General features: G+C 44.4%; 1 protein-coding gene across 2 annotated transcripts in view; it reads left to right on the forward strand.

Annotated features, from left to right (window-relative positions):
- The window catches only part of LOC109893025 (sarcoplasmic/endoplasmic reticulum calcium ATPase 1), a 74,038-nt gene extending 56,805 nt beyond the window's left edge, over nucleotides 1-17,233 (forward strand). The window contains exons 13-24 of one of the 2 annotated variants that reach the window (XM_020486017.2): nucleotides 1,990-2,121; nucleotides 5,274-5,393; nucleotides 5,596-5,814; nucleotides 6,180-6,515; nucleotides 7,251-7,471; nucleotides 7,586-7,788; nucleotides 8,010-8,095; nucleotides 9,085-9,218; nucleotides 11,902-12,019; nucleotides 12,124-12,241; nucleotides 13,434-13,467; nucleotides 13,688-17,233. In XM_020486017.2, coding sequence (XP_020341606.1) covers nucleotides 1,990-2,121; nucleotides 5,274-5,393; nucleotides 5,596-5,814; nucleotides 6,180-6,515; nucleotides 7,251-7,471; nucleotides 7,586-7,788; nucleotides 8,010-8,095; nucleotides 9,085-9,218; nucleotides 11,902-12,019; nucleotides 12,124-12,241; nucleotides 13,434-13,438 — 1,692 coding nt within the window. In that variant the 3' untranslated portion in view covers nucleotides 13,439-13,467; nucleotides 13,688-17,233. The remainder of the gene's footprint in view (nucleotides 1-1,989; nucleotides 2,122-5,273; nucleotides 5,394-5,595; nucleotides 5,815-6,179; nucleotides 6,516-7,250; nucleotides 7,472-7,585; nucleotides 7,789-8,009; nucleotides 8,096-9,084; nucleotides 9,219-11,901; nucleotides 12,020-12,123; nucleotides 12,242-13,433; nucleotides 13,468-13,687) is intronic. The other variant, XM_020486016.2, reaches the window with a different exon arrangement.
- Nucleotides 17,234-20,652: the final 3,419 nt, after the last annotated feature.

Below are 20,652 nucleotides of genomic sequence, written 5' to 3' on the forward strand. Positions count from 1 at the left end.
TTCCCCCCCCCCCCCCCCCCCCCCCCCCCGGCTATGGGGTGCAATCGGGCGATGTATGCTTGTACACAATCACCCAACCTTGTTTTAGGAACAGCGGTAACGTCAGGCAGGATTTAGGCTACCCAGTTGTAGCTCAATCTTGCTTGCAATGATCACGTTCCAGCACTGACTGGCTATGTGGAGGCTCATTGATTTAATGTTATGTCAGCCTACATGATACACTAGTAAAGTAATAAAATGTATAGCTGTCAGCTATATTAGCCACGACTTACCGTTCTTTGTGCAGCTTCAAATGTCGAATAAAGTTGGAAATTGTTGCGCCTACGTCTAATTTTCTTCCTGCATGTTTTGCAAGTTGCAATCCATTTTTTGTTGATACAGCGTCATCTTAATATCTGAAAATAATAATTGTGGGTATCATCTTTCCAAGGGCTCCATCTGAATTCACTCGTCAACGTTCCTCTGCACTGCCACGCACAACTTTTTCTCAGCTGGCACAATTTGATTGCTGTCCGACTCAAACGGTCATCCGTTAAATGAAGAGTAGATGCGCTGCACACTTTAAAAACATTTTTTATAGTATTTTTTTACATTTGGGCTTGGAGGGTTTGCTGATGACACAACAGTGATCACCAACAACGATAAGACCGCCTATAGGGAGGAGGTCAGAGACCTGGCAGTGTGGTGCCAGGACAACAATGTGAACAAGACAAAGGAGATGATTGTGGACTATAGGAAAAGGAGGGACGAACAGGCCCCCATTAACATCGACGGGACTGAAGTGGAGCGGGTCGAGAGCTTAAAGTTCCTTCGTGTCCACATCACCAACGAACTATCATGGTCCAAACACATCAAGACAACACCTTTTCCCCCTCAGGATGCTGAAAAGATTTGATATGGGTCCCCAGATCCTCAAAACGTTCTACAGCTGCACCATCGAGAGCATCCTGACTGGTTGCATTACCGCCTGGTATGGCAACTGCTCAGCATCTGACCGGAAGGCGCTACAGAGGGTAGTGCGTATGGCCCAGTACTTCACTGGGGCCTAGCTTCCTGACATCCAGGAGTGTCAGAGGAAGGCCCCAAAAATTGTCCGACTCCAGTCACCCTAGTCATAGATTGTTCTCTCTGCTGCCGCATGGCAAGTGGTACCGGAGCACAAAGTATAGGACCATAAAGCTCCTTAACAGCTTCTACCCTCAAGCCATAATAAGACTGCTGAACAACTAAACTAATCAAATGACGACCCGGACTATTTACGAACCCCCCCCTTTTTGTTTTTACACTGCTGCTACTCGCTGTTTATTGTCTATGCGTAGTCACTTTACAAATTACCTCAATTAACCTGTACTCCCATACATTGACTCGGTACCGGTACCCCTGTTATACCACCGTTATTGTTATGTACAGTTCTTGTTACTTTGTGATTTGATTAGATTTTTTAACTTTTGTTTATTTACTAAATATTTTATTAACTCTTTCTTGAAGCATTTCACTGTAAGGTCTGCACGTTGTATTCAGCACATGTGACAAGTGGCTGTGTCCGAAATCTGTCTTGCCTAGATGTCTTACATACTTTGTACTAATTGTACCACATACAGTATACTATTTAGAACGCACAGTAGTCACACCTAATGCAATAAGCAACCAATATCAACATACTAGACTCATCCATACTGAGAATGTGTCATTTAATGCACAATTGCGTTGATTCCAGCCATTCATACATTTTTGTATGGCACATCACCTTGTGATTTTATCAGCTGTTGTCAGACACATGTGGGTCTCAAAGATTCTCCTCCTTAATGCAGCCAATTCTACTAGATGAAAAGCCCAAATGAGTTTATCCTGGCATTTAAAGCATACTCAATTCTCTATTTTTGCATACCCGAAATGCCTACAATTTAGAACGCAAATGAGGGTATTCGAACACGGACAGAGTTTCTCCGTGCTTTTGACTAACCAATCCTCTCCCCTCTCCCCTCCTAGGCCAAAGGAGTGTATGAGAAGGTGGGTGAGGCGACAGAGACTGCCCTCACTACCCTGGTGGAGAAGATGAATGTGTTCAAGACTGACATGTCAGGCCTCAGCAAGGTGGAGCGCGCCGGAGCGTGCAACGCAGTAAGCAGCTAGGGAAAACAATGGGGGAAGTGGGGAGGGATTGTGGATGGAATGTGTACAACACATCTATCCATGCATGTTGTGTGTATTAGGCAATCTTCATACTGCTTGCATATTCATATACATATTTAATTATGTATCTAACATATTGTCATGAACACAGTGATTAAACAACTGAACTTGGACAACAAGTTTAAACAAAGTATGGTAATGGGAGCAGGTACCTATTGGCTTTCAACGCATGGGACAATGATCTCCACTAAGATCACCTCAGCTCCTAGTTTAGCACTTAAATGGGTTTCTCGCATAAAATTGATTATTTAATGAAACCAGTGATTGCTCCATCAGTAGTCCGAATTGCATCGGTAACTGGCTGGCCCGCACTAAGGGTGTTCGTAATCCCTGAGAGAGAAAGTGTGAGAATACAGATTCTCGGGTAGCACTTTATAATAACACCAAGTTAAAAAAAAAAGTGAATAGCATATTCATAAATGAATAATTACTCCCACATTTGTACATTTAGTAACCTAGTTCACACATTTATCAATCACTTTTAACGTATTGAATTATGATTTCATTAAATCATTCATAAGATGTTTAATATAGGTTATTTAAACCAATTTACTAATCATTAGTTGAGTATTTTTGCGTGGTCTCTAAAGTGTGGGATATTTATACTTTATTTAAACTTTATAAATGTTTTGAGTGAACAGTGTGATTTCTCACAAAAAGATGGACATGCCATTAGTAGACATTCCAGCAGTACCTGATGCTCCTTAAGGTCTCAAAATGCCCCCTAGAACATATCAATGGTTAAAGAATAAGCACACACTACAGAGGATGTTTATGAAAATATTGTGAACACAAGCATTTCTTGGCAAGGAATTTCCTACAAAAACCAGTGTGGATTGCAGTCACTCTTTAGGACAGTCTAATTAAGCAATAAGGCACGAGGGAGTGTGGTATGGGCTGTTCTTATACACACCACAACTGAGTGCCTGGACACAGCACTTACTGTGGTATATTGGCCATATACCACAAACCGCTGAGGTGCCTTATTGCTATTATAAACTGGTTACAAATGTAATTCGAACAGTAAAATAAATGTTTCGTCATATACCACGGCATTCAGCCAATCAGCATTCAGGGCTCAAACCACCCAGTTTATAATCTTGGTTAACCCATAACTTAAAGGTTGCGTGATTTAAATTTAGCTGTGTGATTAAGACAGGCATGCAAATTTCTTCTTAGACTTAGCTAGGTATACAAACTAGGTTTTACATTATGTCCCGAATGCATGAATGATAACAAAGATGCGCACGCACACAGAAAATAGTGGTCACTTAAAACATTTATAAAGTATAAATAGCCCACACTTGAGACAATGCAGTCTTAACTAATGATTAGTAAATTGTATTAAACGTCTTATGAATTATTAATAAATGAACTAATCCACTATAAATTCTTTATTATGTGGAGTTATTGTAAAGTGCTACCAACTAAGCTAACTGCCCTGTTGTGAATTCCCAATGATGGGCTCTGAGCTTCCATCTGTGCGAATGACGCCTTTCCTCGTCTGACTCTTCTCTCTGTCTTTGTGAATGACCAGTGACAGGTAGGCGTGAGAGAGAGTAACTCCCTGTGCTCTTGTCAATGACCAGCGGTTCCAAGTTTTTCCACTGAACCCCAGATAAAGTTCAATTTTAAAATTCCCAAGAGTCCCACGACAAGAAAAAAACCCTGTCACTGACACAAGTCGTCCTCAGAGGCTAGAGATGATAATATTTAGACAAGCCAGGGAGTTTATGAAGAGGTTAGCTAAACTTTCCAGCCCTCTGTTAGGGCTTTGAACAGAAAATAAATAGGATGTCGTTTCCTACTAATGCACTAGTTGTCGGTGAAGTGTGTAAGACGATGTTTAGCTTCCTCCTCTGCCGTCACTAGACCGACTCGGCTCACGTTCCTCGTCTTTTGTTTTACGACGGGAGGAAGAGAGGGATTTTGGCTTAATATGGGCTCAGTGTCTCAGTGGCTTAATGATGGGAAGAGGGGTCTTTTGGCTCAGCGGCTCTCTGTCTGTGAGGACATCTGTGAAGTGTCTATGGAGGCCCCTGGCATCATGTCTCCACGTCAGATATGTCTGAGCTGGGAGGGGGAGAGCTCATGGGAACTGGAACGAGGGTGACTCCTAGTGGTACTTCGTAACTAGACACTAGGAAATGGAAAGCGAGGGAAATGGGTCTCTCAGTATCCACAAATGAATGACAATGCAAACCTAACCAACCATTTCTGATTATTTACAGCTTGATCAGTATGATGCATGTTAGTCAGACATTTTGCTGATTTTTAAGGATGTGAACACAGGGCTGTATATGTTCTATGTTAACCTTGCACTTCATTACAAATGTATGCCTTAAGGCCAAGTTGAGTTGCACCCACTAAATGGTCTGTGTCCCTTGTAAAATCAACATGGACCACCTGTTTGGCACTGGAACTCACATAGACAGAGGGTCCTGTCTGGCCCAGATTGATCCTGGCCCTTCATATACAGACTTGCTCAGTTGTGTCTGGTGCCTTTGGCTGACTCTGAGCCCAAACAGGATGTTAGAGTACCATCTATCCAGTGTCAAAAACACAGCCAAACCTCTGTCACCCATCTGGGCCCAGATCCACAAATCAGGAGTGCTGATCTAAATAAAGGTTAAATACAAAAATCTAGGATCTGTCCATATAATCTTATTCATTATGATCTAAAAGGCTAAACTGATCATAGATCAGCGGGTCTACTCTGAAAGGCTGTGTGGATACGGGCCATAGTCTGATAAAGCCCCTTCCATCACAAACACAACACAGCCTCCCAGTCCAGAGTAGATAGGATGCTGGAGTGTCTCATCCATCATGTTAGCATCACAGCCAAAGAGAAGCCTCCCAGTCTCAGTCCCACACCTGGCCCATTAGAGCCCCCTCCATCAAAACAACACAGCCAAGGCAGAGTCAAGCCTCCTGGTCCCCCACCTGGTACTGAGAGGATGACCGCTGCCCACAAACACGCCTGTCTGGAATAAACACCTGGTCTCTCTCTCGTTCTCTTTCTCTCTTTTGCTCTCTTTTCTTCTCTCTCTCTCTCTTGGTGTGTCTCTCTCTCTCAACAGGTCATCAGGCAGCTGATGAAGAAAGAGTTTACTCTGGAGTTCTCTCGTGACCGCAAGTCCATGTCTGTGTACTGTACCCCCACTAGCAAACCAGGCTCTGGGAGCAAGATGTTCATCAAGGTACACACACAGAAACCCCTCAGTCAACAGATCTCTCACATGCTTTAATAATACATTTTCTCTGTAAGCCAGAGTGATTAGGAGCTTGGATGTCCAAGTTGCTTTGCTGTCATTTTTTTTTTTTAAACCTTGTGTGTCCTTTTGACCCCTGTACCCCCCTCTCCCTACACACACACACAACCTCTCCACTCCAATCTCACAGGGTGCCCCAGAGAGTGTGATGGAGCGTTGCCAGTACCTGCGTGTTGGCACAGGGAAGGTGGCGCTGACCATGCCCCTGAGAGAGCAGCTGACCTCCCTGATCAGGGACTGGGGCACCGGCAGGGACACACTGAGATGCCTGGGCATGGCCACACGGGATTTACCACCAAAACGGGAAGACATGGATCTGGAGAATGCCACTAAGTTCGCTGAGTATGAGGTACAAGAGAGAGATGGAAAACCTTAGTGTTTGTAGGTTTCTGTGTGCTAGGTCAGAGACTGGGCATGGACAGAACTGTGCAGGGAGAGTTATTTGTTTTGTTTTTATAGACATGTCCTATGTAAGGAGAGATCATCCACCTTACAAATTATGATCATTATCATTGTATTTATGTGGTGCGCTCCCCCACTCTGACACCCTTTATCCTTTAGCTTGAGCTACATCCAGGTTGTATTCTGATGGGTGCTGCTCATCTATCTGGTGCTCACATTCTGTCTTCGACATTCCCTCATCCTCTTCCTCTACCTGCCTCCTACCCCTCTTCTCCTCCTCTTTTCTCTGCATCCTCTCCTCGCTCTCTCCAGACGGGCCTAACGTTCGTTGGCTGCGTGGGCATGCTGGACCCGCCCAGGAAGGAGGTGATTGGCGCCATCCAGCTCTGCGCCGAGGCGGGCATCCGTGTCATCATGATCACCGGGGACAACAAGGGCACGGCTGTGGCCATCTGCCGACGCATCGGTATCTTCGGCGAGGATGAGGATGTGGTGGGCAAGGCCTACACCGGCAGGGAGTTTGACGACCTACCCATAGAGTCCCAGAGAGACGCTGTAAAGCGGGCACGGTGCTTTGCCCGTGTGGAGCCAGCCCACAAGTCTAAGATCGTGGGCTTCCTGCAGTCGTTTGATGAGATCACTGCCATGGTGAGGAGAGGGTTAATGCACAGCTCTACCCATTTGTCTCATTCAACTGCCTGGGAGCTCAGTGCCTCATTTCAGTATAATTTTGACTAGATCTTGATGGATGTTGACTTTACTTAATTTGTGTGCAAATAAATCAATGAATACATAGATCAAATGTTAGATACATTTTTTTGAATAACTCACTTATGGGCCAATCTATTCTGACTTGGCTTGACAATGAAGAGTTCTGCGAACGATCAAGTTTTCCAATCGCAGGGCCTCCCGGGTGGCGCAGTGGTTAAGGGTGCTGTACTGCAGCGCCAGCTGTGCCATCAGAGTCCCTGGGTTCGCGCCCAGGCTCTGCCGTAACCGGCCGCGACCGGGAGGTCCGTGGGGCGACGCACAATTGGCCTAGCGTCGTCCGGGTTAGTGAGGGCTTGGTCGGTAGGGATGTCCTTGTCTCATCGCGCACCAGCGACTCCTGTGGCGGGCCGGCTGGCTTCCGGGTTGGATGCGCGCTGTGTTAAGAAGCAGTACGGCTGGTTGGGTTGTGTATCGGAGGACGCATGACTTTCAACCTTCGTTCGGGAGTACGGGAGTTGTAGCGATGAGACAAGATAGTAGCTACTACAACAATTGGATACCACGAAATTGGGGAGAAAAGGGGGTAAAATTCAAAAAATAAAAAGTTTTCCCATCGCATGTAACTCCATAACACCCTATTAAATAATTAAATACTTTTGCTTTCCTCCACAGACTGGTGATGGGGTGAACGATGCGCCAGCCCTGAAGAAGGCAGAGATTGGCATTGCCATGGGCTCGGGCACGGCTGTGGCTAAGTCAGCCTCTGAGATGGTTCTGTCTGATGATAACTTCTCTACCATTGTGGCGGCTGTGGAGGAGGGCAGGGCCATCTACAACAACATGAAACAGTTCATACGATACCTCATCTCCTCAAACGTCGGCGAGGTCGTCTGGTAAGCAGGGATGCATGCACTGCACACAAAATCACACATTTTCCTATGTCAAGAATGCTGACTGTCGTTGTTGTCTTTGTATTTCTGATGTGTGTTTACTCTCTCGGTCTGAAGCATCTTCCTGACGGCCATCTTGGGTCTGCCTGAGGCTCTGATCCCGGTACAGTTGCTGTGGGTCAACTTGGTGACAGATGGTCTCCCTGCGACTGCCCTTGGTTTCAACCCCCCAGACCTGGACATCATGGACAAACCACCCCGCAACCCCAAGGAGCCCCTCATCTCTGGATGGCTGTTCTTCAGATATCTGGCCATTGGAGGTGAGACACTGTCTGGTCTACTGGACACTGGTTATAATACAACAAGAGTTGCTCATTCATAATTTTTATCTCTCATGTAGTCTCGCAAGTCATAATCAAAGTGTCACGCTAGCTAGTTGGAGACTACCCTAATGTGACTTTCATTAAAACGTGATCGACCTGGCTCTCACGGTTGCTTGGATTCTGACTTCTTGCCTGAGTGTTTCTGTGTGTTCCTGCAGGGTATGTTGGTCTAGGCACGGTGGGTGCTGCCACCTGGTGGTACCTGTTTGATGAGGAAGGCCCTAATGTGACCTTCTACCAGCTGGTGAGTGGAAACAAACACACCATTACAATGACTTCATTAGGGTCCTATTCATTAGCCACCGGGTGGAAGAAAACCGACTGAAACAAGGAGGGACTGAAACAAGGAGGGTACTGCTTGAACATGTCCAGCTAGTTAAAAACCATTTTTGCTACAATGTGTCCTAATAAATAGGACCTAGGTCAACCCCTTTTCTCTGCTGCCTCTAGAAATGGATATTCTTCTCAGGAAAACCAGTAACTTTTCAAACACCTCTTGTTTATATGTGTTTTCAATAGCATCCATCCCCAGAGGATGGTGCTTAATCACTTAGTACAGTTCTGGGCTATATCTGGTTGTTCTCATGGTTAACCCCCGTTACCCCATCAGCTATTTGCCATGACGACAATCTCTGGGCTCATACAAAGAGACAGAAATAGAATTCAGAGAAAATAGAGTTCACTGGTGGAGAATAAGACACATGTGGTCTGAGGGGAAATAGGAATGTTAGAGAAAGAGAGGGAACAGAGGAGGGAGGGAAGAGTGAACTGAGTCCAAGGGTCCCCAGAAGGGAAAATGTCAGAGAAGGAAAGGGGGAACAGAGGAGGAGCTGAGTCGAGGGTTTCCTGCAGCTGCTGCAGTATCAGATCAAATCTGGGACCCAACACAGCAGGTCGCAAGGTTAGGTCACTTCCTGTGCACAAGTTTGCACAGTGCTTCGAGTGTTGTGGTCGTTGACTTGCTCGAAGTCAGTCTTGTTCATCTAATGCCGTGTAAGAAACTTTGGAATAATACTCCAATGTGCAATGACTGTATCTAGATGGAATGGAAGAGAATTAAGTTGAATAGTGCAACACAAAGCCCATTCCATGGTGCTATTTTGTCTGTTGTAAAGCCTACCTCACCACTCTCCTCTACTTCTCCACAGAGACCCAATCAGTGTATGCAGGTCAACCCCATGTTGGTTATATGCTGTGAAGCCTGCTTACCTAACTTCTGTCCTCTCTTCACAGAGACACTTTATGCAGTGCTCGGAGGACAACCCCATGTTCCAGGGCATCAACTGTGAGGTGTTTGAGTCCCGCTACCCTACCACCATGGCCCTCTCTGTGCTGGTCACCATAGAGATGTTCAACTCCCTCAACAGGTCAGTCAGCAGCATGTTGTACTTGGGAGGGCAACAGAACTATATGATTATACATGAATCATCGCCAGGATAGTTGGTTCAATTCCCGGGACTACACGTACGTTAAATGTATGTACGCATGACGGTAAGTCTCTTTGGATAAAAACATCTGCTAAATGATGTGTGTGTATGTATATACACATACACACAAATATATATATATATATATATATATATATATATATATATATATTTATTGTGTATATATATATTTATTTATTTATGTATCTACTGTATATTATATAAGTATTCTAAGCTGCAGGAGGGTCTACGCCTTAAATGTTGGGCAGATTTTCTTCATTTTATGCTCAAAAGAAGCATATCGTCCTCTTACATATACAGTACTAGTCAAAAGTTTGGACACTTGCGAATTCAAGGGTTTTTCATTATTTTTACTATTTTCTACATTGTAGAGTAATCGTGAAGACATCAAAACTATGAAATGACACATATGGAATCGTGTAGTAAACCAAAAAAGTCTTAAACAAATCAAAATATATTTTGATTTGTTTATATTTGAGATTCTTCAAAGTACTCACCTTGATGACAGCTTTGCACACTCTTGGCATTCTTTCAACCAGCTTCATGAGGTAGTCACCTGGAATGCATTTCAATTAACAGGTGTGCCTTGTTAAAATTTAATTTGTGGAATTGCTTTCCTTAATGAATTGGAGCCAATCAGTTGTGTTAGGGTAAGGGTGGTATACAGAAGATAGCCCTATTTGGTAAAAGAGCAAATCCATATTATGGCAAGAACAGCTCAAATAAGCGAAATGAGAGAATTGACAGTCCATCATTACTTTAAGACATGAATGTCAGTCAATCCAGAAAATGTCACATTTTGTTACAGCCTTATTCTAAAATGGATTACATGTTTTCCCCCTCATCAATCTATACACCATACCCCATGATGACATAATGACAAAGCAAAAACACATTTTGGGGATTTTCAGAAAGTATTCAGACCTTTTACTCAGTATTTTGTTTTAGTACCTTTGGCAGCGATTACAGCCTCGAGACTTCTTCGGTATGACGCTACAAGCTTGCCACACCTCTATTTGGGGAGCTTCTCCCATTCTTCTCTGTAGATCCTCTCATCTGTGTCAGATTGGATGGGGAGTGTCGCTGCACAGCTATTTTCAGGTCTCTGCAGAGATGTTCGAGCTCTGCCTGGGCCACACAAGGATGTTCAGAGACTTGTCCTGAAGCCATTCCTGCGCTGTTTTGGCTGTGTGCTTAGGGTCGTCATCCTGTTGGAAGGTGAACCTTCACGCCATTCTGAGGTCCTGAGCGCTCTGGAGCAGGTTTTCATCAAGGATCTCTCTGTACTTTAGTCCGTTCATCTGTCGCTCGATCTTGATTAGTCTCCCAGTCCCTGCCGCTGAAAAACATCCCCACAACAGGATGCTGCCACCACCATGCTTCACCGTAGGGATGGTGGCAGGTTTCCTCCAGACGTGACGCTTGGCAGTCAGACCAGAGAATCTTGTTTCTCATGGTCTGAGAGTCCTTTAGGTGCCTTTTGGCAAACTCCAAGCACGCTGTCATGTGCCTTTTACTGAGGAGTGACTACCGCCTGGCCACTCTACCATAAAGGCCTGATTGGTGGAGTGCTGCAGAGATGATTGTCCTTCTGGAAGTTTCTCCCATCTCCACAAAGGAACTCCGGAGCTCTGTCAGAGTGAACATCGGCTTCTTGGTCACCTCCCTGACCAAGGCCCTTCTTCCTTGATTGCTCAGTTTGGCTGGGCGGCCAGCTCTAGGAAATGTCTTGGTGGTTCCAAAGAGTGATGGAGGCCACTGTGTTTTTGGACCTTCAATGCTGCAGAAATATTTTGGTACCCTTCCCCAGATCTGTGCCTTGGACACAATCCTGTCTCGTAGCGCTACGGACAATTCCTTCGACCTCATGGCTTGATTTTTATCTCTGACATGCACTGTCAACTGTGGGACCTTGTGTTGTGACAGGTGTGTGTGTGTGCCTTTCCAAATCATGTCCAATCATTTGAATTTACCACAGGTGGACTCCTATCACGTTGTAGAACCATCTCAAGGATAGTCAATGGAAACATAATGCACCTGAGCTCAATTTCGAGTCTCATAGCAAAGGGTCTGAGTACTTATGTAAGTCAGGTTATTTTTAATAAATGTGCAAAACATTCTAAAAACCTGTTTTCGCTTTGTCATTATTGGGTATTGTGTGTAGATTTGAGGAAAAAAATACAACTTAGACTAAGGCTGTAACGTAACAAAATGTGGAATAAGTCCAATGGTCTGAATACTTTCCATTCATGTTTTGGCCTTCTGCTATGTCACCCTGATTCTGAGAGTTGTATTAGTTTTATTAGGCCAGTCATTTGAGTATCGACTACTGTAAAATCAGGGACTTTACCCACAAAGACTCTGAGTTAGAGTGTTGATCTAAGATCAGTTTCACCTTTCAGATCATAATGAATACGATAATATATCCTAAATCAGCACACCTACTCTGAGACGCTTTGTGGATACGGGCCCAGACCTCATACATCTGCATTGTAATAATTGTCCTGTAGACCATGTTTTGGGTCCAGTAGTTGTCTTGTCTATGAATACAGTTATTACAGATTTTTTTTTTTTCTAATGTGGCTTCTCCTCCTGCCTCTAGTCTGTCTGAGAACCAGTCCCTGATCAGGATGCCTCCCTGGGTGAACTTCTGGCTGCTGGGGGCCATAGTCCTCTCCCTGTCCCTCCACTTCCTCATCCTCTACGTCGAGCCCCTGCCTGTGAGTACAGCATATACATAGGTTCTGTCTGTCCGTCAGCAATAGTTTGCTTTCTAGTGTATCCCTCTCTCTGACCTGGTCTACCTCTTTTCTCTGTTCTCCAGCTGATCTTCCAAGTGACCCCTCTGTCCTGGTGCCAGTGGATTGTGGTCCTAAAGATCTCCATCCCCGTCATCCTATTGGATGAGGCCCTCAAGTACATCTCCCGCAATCACTTAGACGGTATGACTCAGTTTCTAAAAGTAGCTTCCTGTTCAAAAACAGGAAATACAGTGCATTCGGAAAGTTTTCCGATCCCTTGACTTTTTCCACATTGTGTTACGTTACAGCCGTATTTTTAAATGGATCAAATAAATTCCTCAATCTACACACATTACCCTATAATGATAAAGCGAAAACAGGTATTTATCAATTTGAGCAAATAAAAAATAAAAAACATTATTTACAAAAATATTCAGACCCTTTGCTATGAGACTTGAAATTGAGCTCAGATGCATCCTGTTTCCATTTATAATCTTTGATGTTTCTACAACTTGATTGGAGTCCACCTGTGGTAAATTCAATTGATTGGACATGATTTAGAAAGGCACACACCTGTCTATATAAGCTTCCACAGTTGACAGTGCATGTCAGAGCAAAAATCAAGCCATGAGGTCGAAAGAATTGTCCATAGAAGCCTGAGATGGGATTGTGTCGAGGCACAGATCTGGGGAAAGGTACCAACATTTATTTGCAGTGTTGAAGGTCCAAGAACACAGTGGCCTCAATCACTCTTAAATGGAAGAAGTTTGGCACCACCAAGACATTTCCTAGAGCTGGCCGCACGGCCAAGCTGAGCAATTGAGGGAGAAGAGCCTTGGTCAGGGAGGTGACCAAGAACCCGATGGTCACTGACAGTTCTTCTGTGGAGATGGGAGAACCTTCCGGAAGGACAATCATCTCTGCTGCACTCCACCAATCAGGCCTTTTATGGTATTGTGGCCAGATGGAAGCCACTCCTCAGTAAAAGGCACCTGACAGTACGCTTGGAGTTTGCCAAAAGGCACTTAAAGACTCTCAGACCATGAGAAACAAGATTCTCTGGTCTGATGAAACCAAGATTGAACTCTTTGGCCTGAATGCCAAGTGTCGCGTCTGGAGGAAACCTGGCACGATGGGGTATTGTGTGTAAATTGATGAGGGAAAAAAACGATTTTAATACATTTTAGAATAGGCCTGTAACGTAACAAAATGTGGAAAAAGTTAGGGGGTCTGAATTCTTTCTGAATGCGCTACATGTGACTCTGTTTGGTTTTCCCTAGAGATTTCTGATTGACTTTGGTAAGAAAATGGGTTAGGGATAGCATTTCTTCTGGAGCTTGCTTTGGAAACCCCCAAAGTGACGTTCCTCTCTTTTTCTGCATTCCTTATTCAGCCTAAACTTTGTCTCCTCTCGCCTTCTGTAAAAGGTACTTTATAATTTGGGTTTTTCTCATTGTTTCTTTCCTTTTCTCCCATCTCTCCTCTGCCTCCTCCTTGCACCTCTTTGAAACCTGCATATTGTAGCTAAAACATGCTAGATTTTGACTTTTCAGTTTACCCTTCTCATGAATGACTTTTTATGCCTCATGGTTAAGCTCTATGCATGTAGACGTTAATGTTAAAACATTTTGTTTTTCTCCCCAATAGACAACGAGGACAAGAAGTACAGGAAGAGGCAGCTGAAATATTAAGACCCCACCCCGCACACACACACCTTTCCTTTTTAAAGAAATGCCCCTCTCCTCCATTCCCTCATTCCCCCCCAGTCCTGCATGCTCAACCTCCACTAGAAAACGAGCAGGGCATGCATGAGACCGAGAGTACATCTGTGCGAGTGTGTGCGCATGTGTTTGTATGCGAGCGTGCGATGGTGTACATGTGTGAGAGTGAATGAACGAGTTGGTGTGTTTGTAAATGAACCAACGAACGAATGCATGCCCATGTTCACGTAGGCCCAGGAAAGCGTGACGACAAACTGCAAAACACACCCAGGACTCCTGTTGCTTTTTAAAACTTTCAGCTCATCGCTTTTGACTCTGTACAGTAACATGCAATAGGTGGACCGTGGGGGGGAGAGGTTTAGGAGGAGAGGGGTCAATCAGCTAGGGGATTGTTGTGTGTCTGCGGGGAGAGGGAGCTGTTGCAGCATAGAGAGAGAGGGGCATACCCTGGCAGAGACTACATAGTCTTGATGGTACCAACAACAGACAAAGAGCCTGGCATGCTAACTGGAGGTGAAGATACTAGCAACGGGCAGCTAGAGGAACCACATTGCTTGGCCTGAGGTGCTGCCCAGTACCCATGTGTCCATCCCACCCCTTAGGAACACCTCTGTCTTGCCAAGGCTTCTGTCATCCAGATCCACAATCTTGGGGAAGTTGTCTGGACCACTGTCAGGCTCATGGTAGTGGCCATCAAACCATCACAACTACATGCGCCTCTGTCTACAGTATACCACCACGTTCCTCTCCTTCACTTTCTGTCCACATGGACCTCTGTTTGCTGTATATTGAGCTGATTTCTGCTCTTTAGCTCTCCTCTCTCCCATCGACCTTTCTCTTCTTTCTCTCTCGCTCTTTCATTCTCTGTTTAGGAAGCAGGTAGGCAGCGTTGGCCCTGGGTTCTGACTCATCCGGGCTTGGGCGGTGCAGTGTGGTGTGCGGAGGCGTGTGCCTCTCTGTCCTGAATGTGTGAATAGCTTTTTGCTGCTTGGCCGCTTTCTTTAGTTCTTACTGGGGAGCCGGAGTCAGTCCAGAGACATGGCAACCAAGATTAAATGTGAAATGATGACTACACCCACTTTGCCCAGACTATTCTGATAAACCCATCCAGCCTCACAATCAACCTTCAGTGTTGGGCATCCCTCCCCTCCACCCATCTCCATTCCACAAGAACTCTGTTCCTAAATCACAACTGTAGTTGCGGAGTACTACTACCACAGAGTAGATGCACAAAATATACTTATACTTTGGAAAGGATGCTTAGGAGGGTGAGGAGGAGAATTAGCAAGCAAGGCAGCTAAATTGGCCAGACTTCATCAGTCGGAGACCTTTGTCTCTCCCACACATAAGAACATGCGCACATATCAATCAAACCAAGATGTTAACACTCCCAACATGCTGTATGTCGACTTGGACCTAGTAGGGTCAAATAATGAATGTATTTTTGTGCCAGCCTATTTCCCATACCTTCCCACTCTACTCCCAGGCCACTCCCACGAACCCTGGTTTACCACGTGAACCCTCTCTAGCCATTTTAGTTCTGTGCAGTAAGATCATTTCATCCCTTGTTACTTAGTTTTGATCTTATTGAATAATAATAATAATAACCCACCATCACTATCAATAGTGCATGTCCAGTTAGACAAGCTTAATACAAGCTCTTTCCCCTTATTGTTGTGCTGCTCCCTGGGCTCTCCACGCTACCGCCAGTGCTCTTTGCATTACAGGTTAACTATTGGCTATTGTTTTTAAAACAAGTAATAATAATGTATTTGACTGAATGAATGAATTTTGGATTGTTGCTTTAGCTCTTGTTTTGGGGTTTGCTGTGGAGCCATTGTGCTCTGCGGGCTGGGGCCAGTGGATTAGCTGGAGGGAAGCAGAAACACTAGGGCTCAATCACAAATTGACCCCTAGGCACAGATCTGAGGGATTTGATTGATATAAGCAATGTGGGGAAACTTCCACCTAGCCTATCAGAGGGCAAGGTGGAGCTATTACCATATTGCTGACACCTGTCATTCAGTCAGATCTCCACAAATGTGTAGGGCATAGGGGTCGACTTTGGGATTGGGTCTAGTAGTGTTATGTGCTTGTTAAGCCTTCTGCCACTTTCTAAGTCTGCTTGGGTGAGAGCACCAAAGCAGTATGACCAAAGTCCACTTTGATTTTCATCAAGGAACTGCATATACTGTAGTTGTGATATGCAAACAGTTGTGACTGGCACTTAAGGTAAACGTTGGACGACCAGCTATCTCGAAACACTGACATAAAGGAGAGATCTTGGTCTTTCTATTGCTGATGAATATCTACCATGGTACTCTTGTTAGCTAACCAGCACAACTTTTGATTCAGAGACTACTACCAGGCCAATACAGTAGCTCTCTACCTGTTCTATAGCCTAACAGTGGCAGAAGGCTTCACGACCCCCGGTGTGCTTCCTAGCTGGTCCTCAGCCTCAGATCATGATGGCGACCTATAGCATGCTGGCACTCAGGCTGTCCAGCAGTGATGTGGGTTTGTACAGTACCTTGTTATTTACTACTGAATCCTTGAACTCTGTAAAGGAAAAAAGAAAAAAGATTGCATGGATACCTTGTTACTGTAATTAATATTCTATACAGTATATTAGACCTTTTGATAACTTACATGGCATCAATGAAACCTACTTAACAGCAAGAGAACCAACTGCGAGAAACCATTACATATTTTCTTTGAGCACATCTTGGCATCTAATCTACATTTTTTTGTAGACTAGAAAAAGGTTGTTTATTCATCGTTACTGTTTGTTTTCACGGTTGCTGGGGTTTTGTCATACTTTAGGGAAAGAAATTACAATGTGTAAAATAAACAAGAATCATGGTTATGATGAGAAAAATAATTATGATAATGATGAAATAATTTATTTCACTAATGGTAATATGGTTTTGAGAATTATTGTTGAGAATTTCAAAATTAATTGTTTGGTTTAGACAATGCGATGAACAGTGATAAATCCTGGGTAATGAAGTTGTGTGTACATTGAAGGGCTTGGTGTGACTGCAGGCTCCAGAGACCGCATGTTAGCCATTTGGGTCAGACCATTAGGAAGGTGGTCCTAACCATGGTACGCTTGGATAGCCTGGTCCCAGATCTGTTTGTGCCGTCTTGCCAATTGACCACTGCCATAGGAGTTGGCAAACCGCAGTCCCAGATCTGTTTCTGTCAGGCTAATGTTTGGCATCGTGTGCTGTAGAAACATAAGCACCCATGTGTGTATTATCAGTGAGGTAGTCACCAATCTAGAGGTGGCTCTGCTCCTGTTGGACCTTTCTCCCTGTCAACCAATAGTAAACATTCACAGGTTGCTGGAGCCTGAATCTCGCAACACAGAAATAAAGGATTCTCGTTATTGCATTGTTAATATTAATTGTGGACACAATTTTATATATGACAAAGACATGGAAATAAATATTATTTATCTTGTTATTTATTCAGAGGTTTGCTTTCTTTCATTTTTTAAAATTATGTTGGATCAGATGAGTTGGGTTTGCTTGTTAAATTTGATGGAAGGACAAACAAGATCTGTACACTTTCTCAAATCAGTAGAGCATCGTGCTTGCAATGCCAAGCAATATGGGGTCAATTACTGCTGGGGCCACCTTTTGACATAACTGTTTGCACACATGTCTAAGTCGCTTTGGACAAAAGTATCTACTTAATAGTATATCATTATTTATTAATACAATATCTTGGAGGGTAGAAGTTTAGGCTATTATGTTTGCATGTGCCTAAATTGAAGCCTACCAGCAGAGGGCAATATTGTATGATTTTTTTTTCTTCCCATCTGAAGATTGACTACCATTATCAATTTGGCCAGGCCAAAACATCAGTAGGCTACACAAAAACAAAATAACCATTATAATGGGTAGTGAAGACCGGACACTGTCAGATCATATCAGGTGGTTAGAATGCTGACTCTGAGAATGAGGGAAAATCTAAATTGAATACGCCTTGTGTCCTCTCCTCAAAAGCCATTGGGTGAGAAAGCCAGAGGTCCCTCCCCTCTGACCTTCACCAATGGGTTACATGGAGGATAAAGTTGATGAGTCACTACCTGAGCCCTTCCTGAGGTCCAGATTAGATGGTAGCAACACACCTATCCTACAGTGAGCACGACTGAAGTGTGTGAAATTAAGCCTGTGTATGACTCAGGGATACAGATGGACTCAAACATGCCATATAATGGGAACTTCAATTTGCATACCACCCCAATAGATCCACAGATGATGCAATTGCCATCGCACTGCACACTGCCCTATCCCATCTGGACAAGAGGAATACCTATGTAAGAATGCTGTTCATTGACTATAGTTAAGCCTCCACCATAGTACCCTCGAAGCTCATCATTAAGCTCAGGGAGCTGGGTCTGAACCCCGGCCTTTGCAACTGCATCCTGGACTTCCTGATTGGCCGCCCACTGGTGGCGAAGGTAGGAAACAACACCTCAACTACGCTGCTCCTCAACACAGAGGCCCCACAAGGGTGTGTGCTCAGCCCCCTCCTGTACTCCCTGTTCACCCATGACTCCGTGGCCACGCAAATCATCGAATTTGCAGACGACACAACAGTAGTAGGCCTGATTACTAACAATGATGGCACCGCTACAGGGAGGAGGTGAGGGTCCTGGCGGAGTGGTGCCAGGAAAATAACCTCTCCCTTAATGTCAACAAAACAAAGGAGCTAATCATGGACTTCAGGAAACAGAGAGAGCATGCCCCTATTCACATCGACGGGACCGCAGTGAAGAAGGTGAAAAGCTTCAAGTTTCTCGGCGTACACATCACTGACAATCTGAAATGGTCCACCCACACAGTGTGGTGAAGAAGGTGCAACAGCGCCTCTTCAACCTCAGGAGGCTGAAGAAATTTGGCCTGGCCCCTAAGACCCTCACAAACTTTTACAGATGTGCAACTGAAAGCATCCTGTTGGACTGTATCACCGCCTGGTACGGCAAATGCACCGCCTGCAACCGCAGGGCTCTCCAGACGGTGGTGCAGTCTGCCCAACGCATCACCGGGGGCACACTGCCTGCCCTCCAGGACACCTACAGCACCCAATGTCGCAGGAAGGCCAAAAAGATTATCAAGGACAACAACCGCCACGGCCCGGTCACACCGCTATCATCCAGAAGGTGAGGTCAGTACAGGTGCATCAAAGCTGGGACCGAGAGACTGAAAGAAGCCGTTTATCTCAAGGTCATCAGACTGTTAAATAGCCATCACTAGCCGGCTACCACCCGGTTACTCAACCCTGCACCACTGGTTACTTTAAACGGAAAGCGGGTCACTTTTAAAATGTTTACATACTGTTATGTGCTGTACTCAGTATTCTACTGTATTTTAGTCAATGCCACTCAGACATTGCTCGTCCTAATATTCATATTTCCTAAATCCATTTTACTTTTAGATGTGAATTGTTAGATACTACTGCACTGTTGGAGCTAGGAACAAGCATTTCGCTACACCCGCAATAACATCTGCTGCGTGTGCTTCTCTGTAAAGTTGGAACCACTATAGCACAGAGATCCAAGAGAACAGCTCTTGGTAATCGGAACCGGCTCATAAGCCACTCATCATCAATGGCCAGTAAATCTTGCTCTCTCAAAATTCTTCCATTTTCCAAATCTTCCAACAGTGCCAAAGCAGCCATTGTGCGTCATTACGCATTGTAATTGCATGCCTTTATATACCCACCCATTTGATTGTCAAAGCTACCCAATTGGGTAACACCTTCAGGTGCTGTAATTACCCTGATTCAGAGGTGGGACCAAGTCATTGTTTTGTAAGTCTCAAGTCTTAGCACTCAAGTCCCAAGTCAAGGCAGGTAAGTCAAGTCCTAAACTTTGCGTTTCGAGTCCCTAACAAGTCATATTGTGCTCTTCACCAAGTGTAATACCATTTCATATTTTTAACAAGCGTAATAGTTTGTATACTACATTTACGCAAATCATGAATGCTTTAAAAAATATATTTATTACTTTCCAAATAAACATATTTCCATGGAAATACATGGGTATTAACATTCTGAATTCAACATGTGTGTCACGAACGTTGTCGTAAGAATTGGACCAAAATGCAGCGTGGTTTGGGTTCGTTATCTTTATTACGTGAACCGGCAAAAAACAATAAAGAACCAAATGAACGTGAAGCTATGCCATGCTCAAGGCAACTTACACAAACAAGATCCCACAACAAACAGGTGGGGAAAGGCTGCCTAAGTATGATCCCCGATCAGAGACTACGATAGACAGCTGCATACAGCTGCCTCTGATTGGGAACCATACCAGGCCAACCTAGAAATAAAGAAACTAGAATGCCCACCCTAGTCACACCCCGACCTAACCAAAATAGAGAATAAAGGATCTCTAAGGTCAGGTCGTGACAATGTGGTTAATAGCTAGCTAAGGTATTAGCAGGCTATTGTTTGTGTGAACGATGGCTAGCTCCTTGAATGATCCCAGTCCCTTGTATTGTGCATCTGTTGTAGAAAGAGGTGATGATTCGCAGAACATTTATAGAGCACATATGTTCTATTTTCTTTTGGATGCAGATGCAGAGTGAATTCTTCTTAATTAAAACAACCTGATCGCCAAAGTCCACGTCTATAGTCTCAATCAACCACACACAACACAGAGTTACAGCGGTGCAGTACAGCACCGGTTACACAAGCAAAGTTATATATAGCTGTCGGCTATATTAGCCACGACATGCAGTTCTTTGTGCAGCTTCAAATGTCGAACCAAGTTGGAAGTTGTTGCGCCTCCGTGTAATTTTCATCCCGCAAGTTGCAATCCGTTTTTTGTTGACTACAGCGTAGTCTTCATATCCGAAAATAATAATTTTGGGTCTC

Source organism: Oncorhynchus kisutch, linkage group LG6, assembly GCF_002021735.2.
Source record: "Oncorhynchus kisutch isolate 150728-3 linkage group LG6, Okis_V2, whole genome shotgun sequence".
Classification (NCBI taxonomy): Eukaryota; Metazoa; Chordata; class Actinopteri; order Salmoniformes; family Salmonidae; genus Oncorhynchus; species Oncorhynchus kisutch.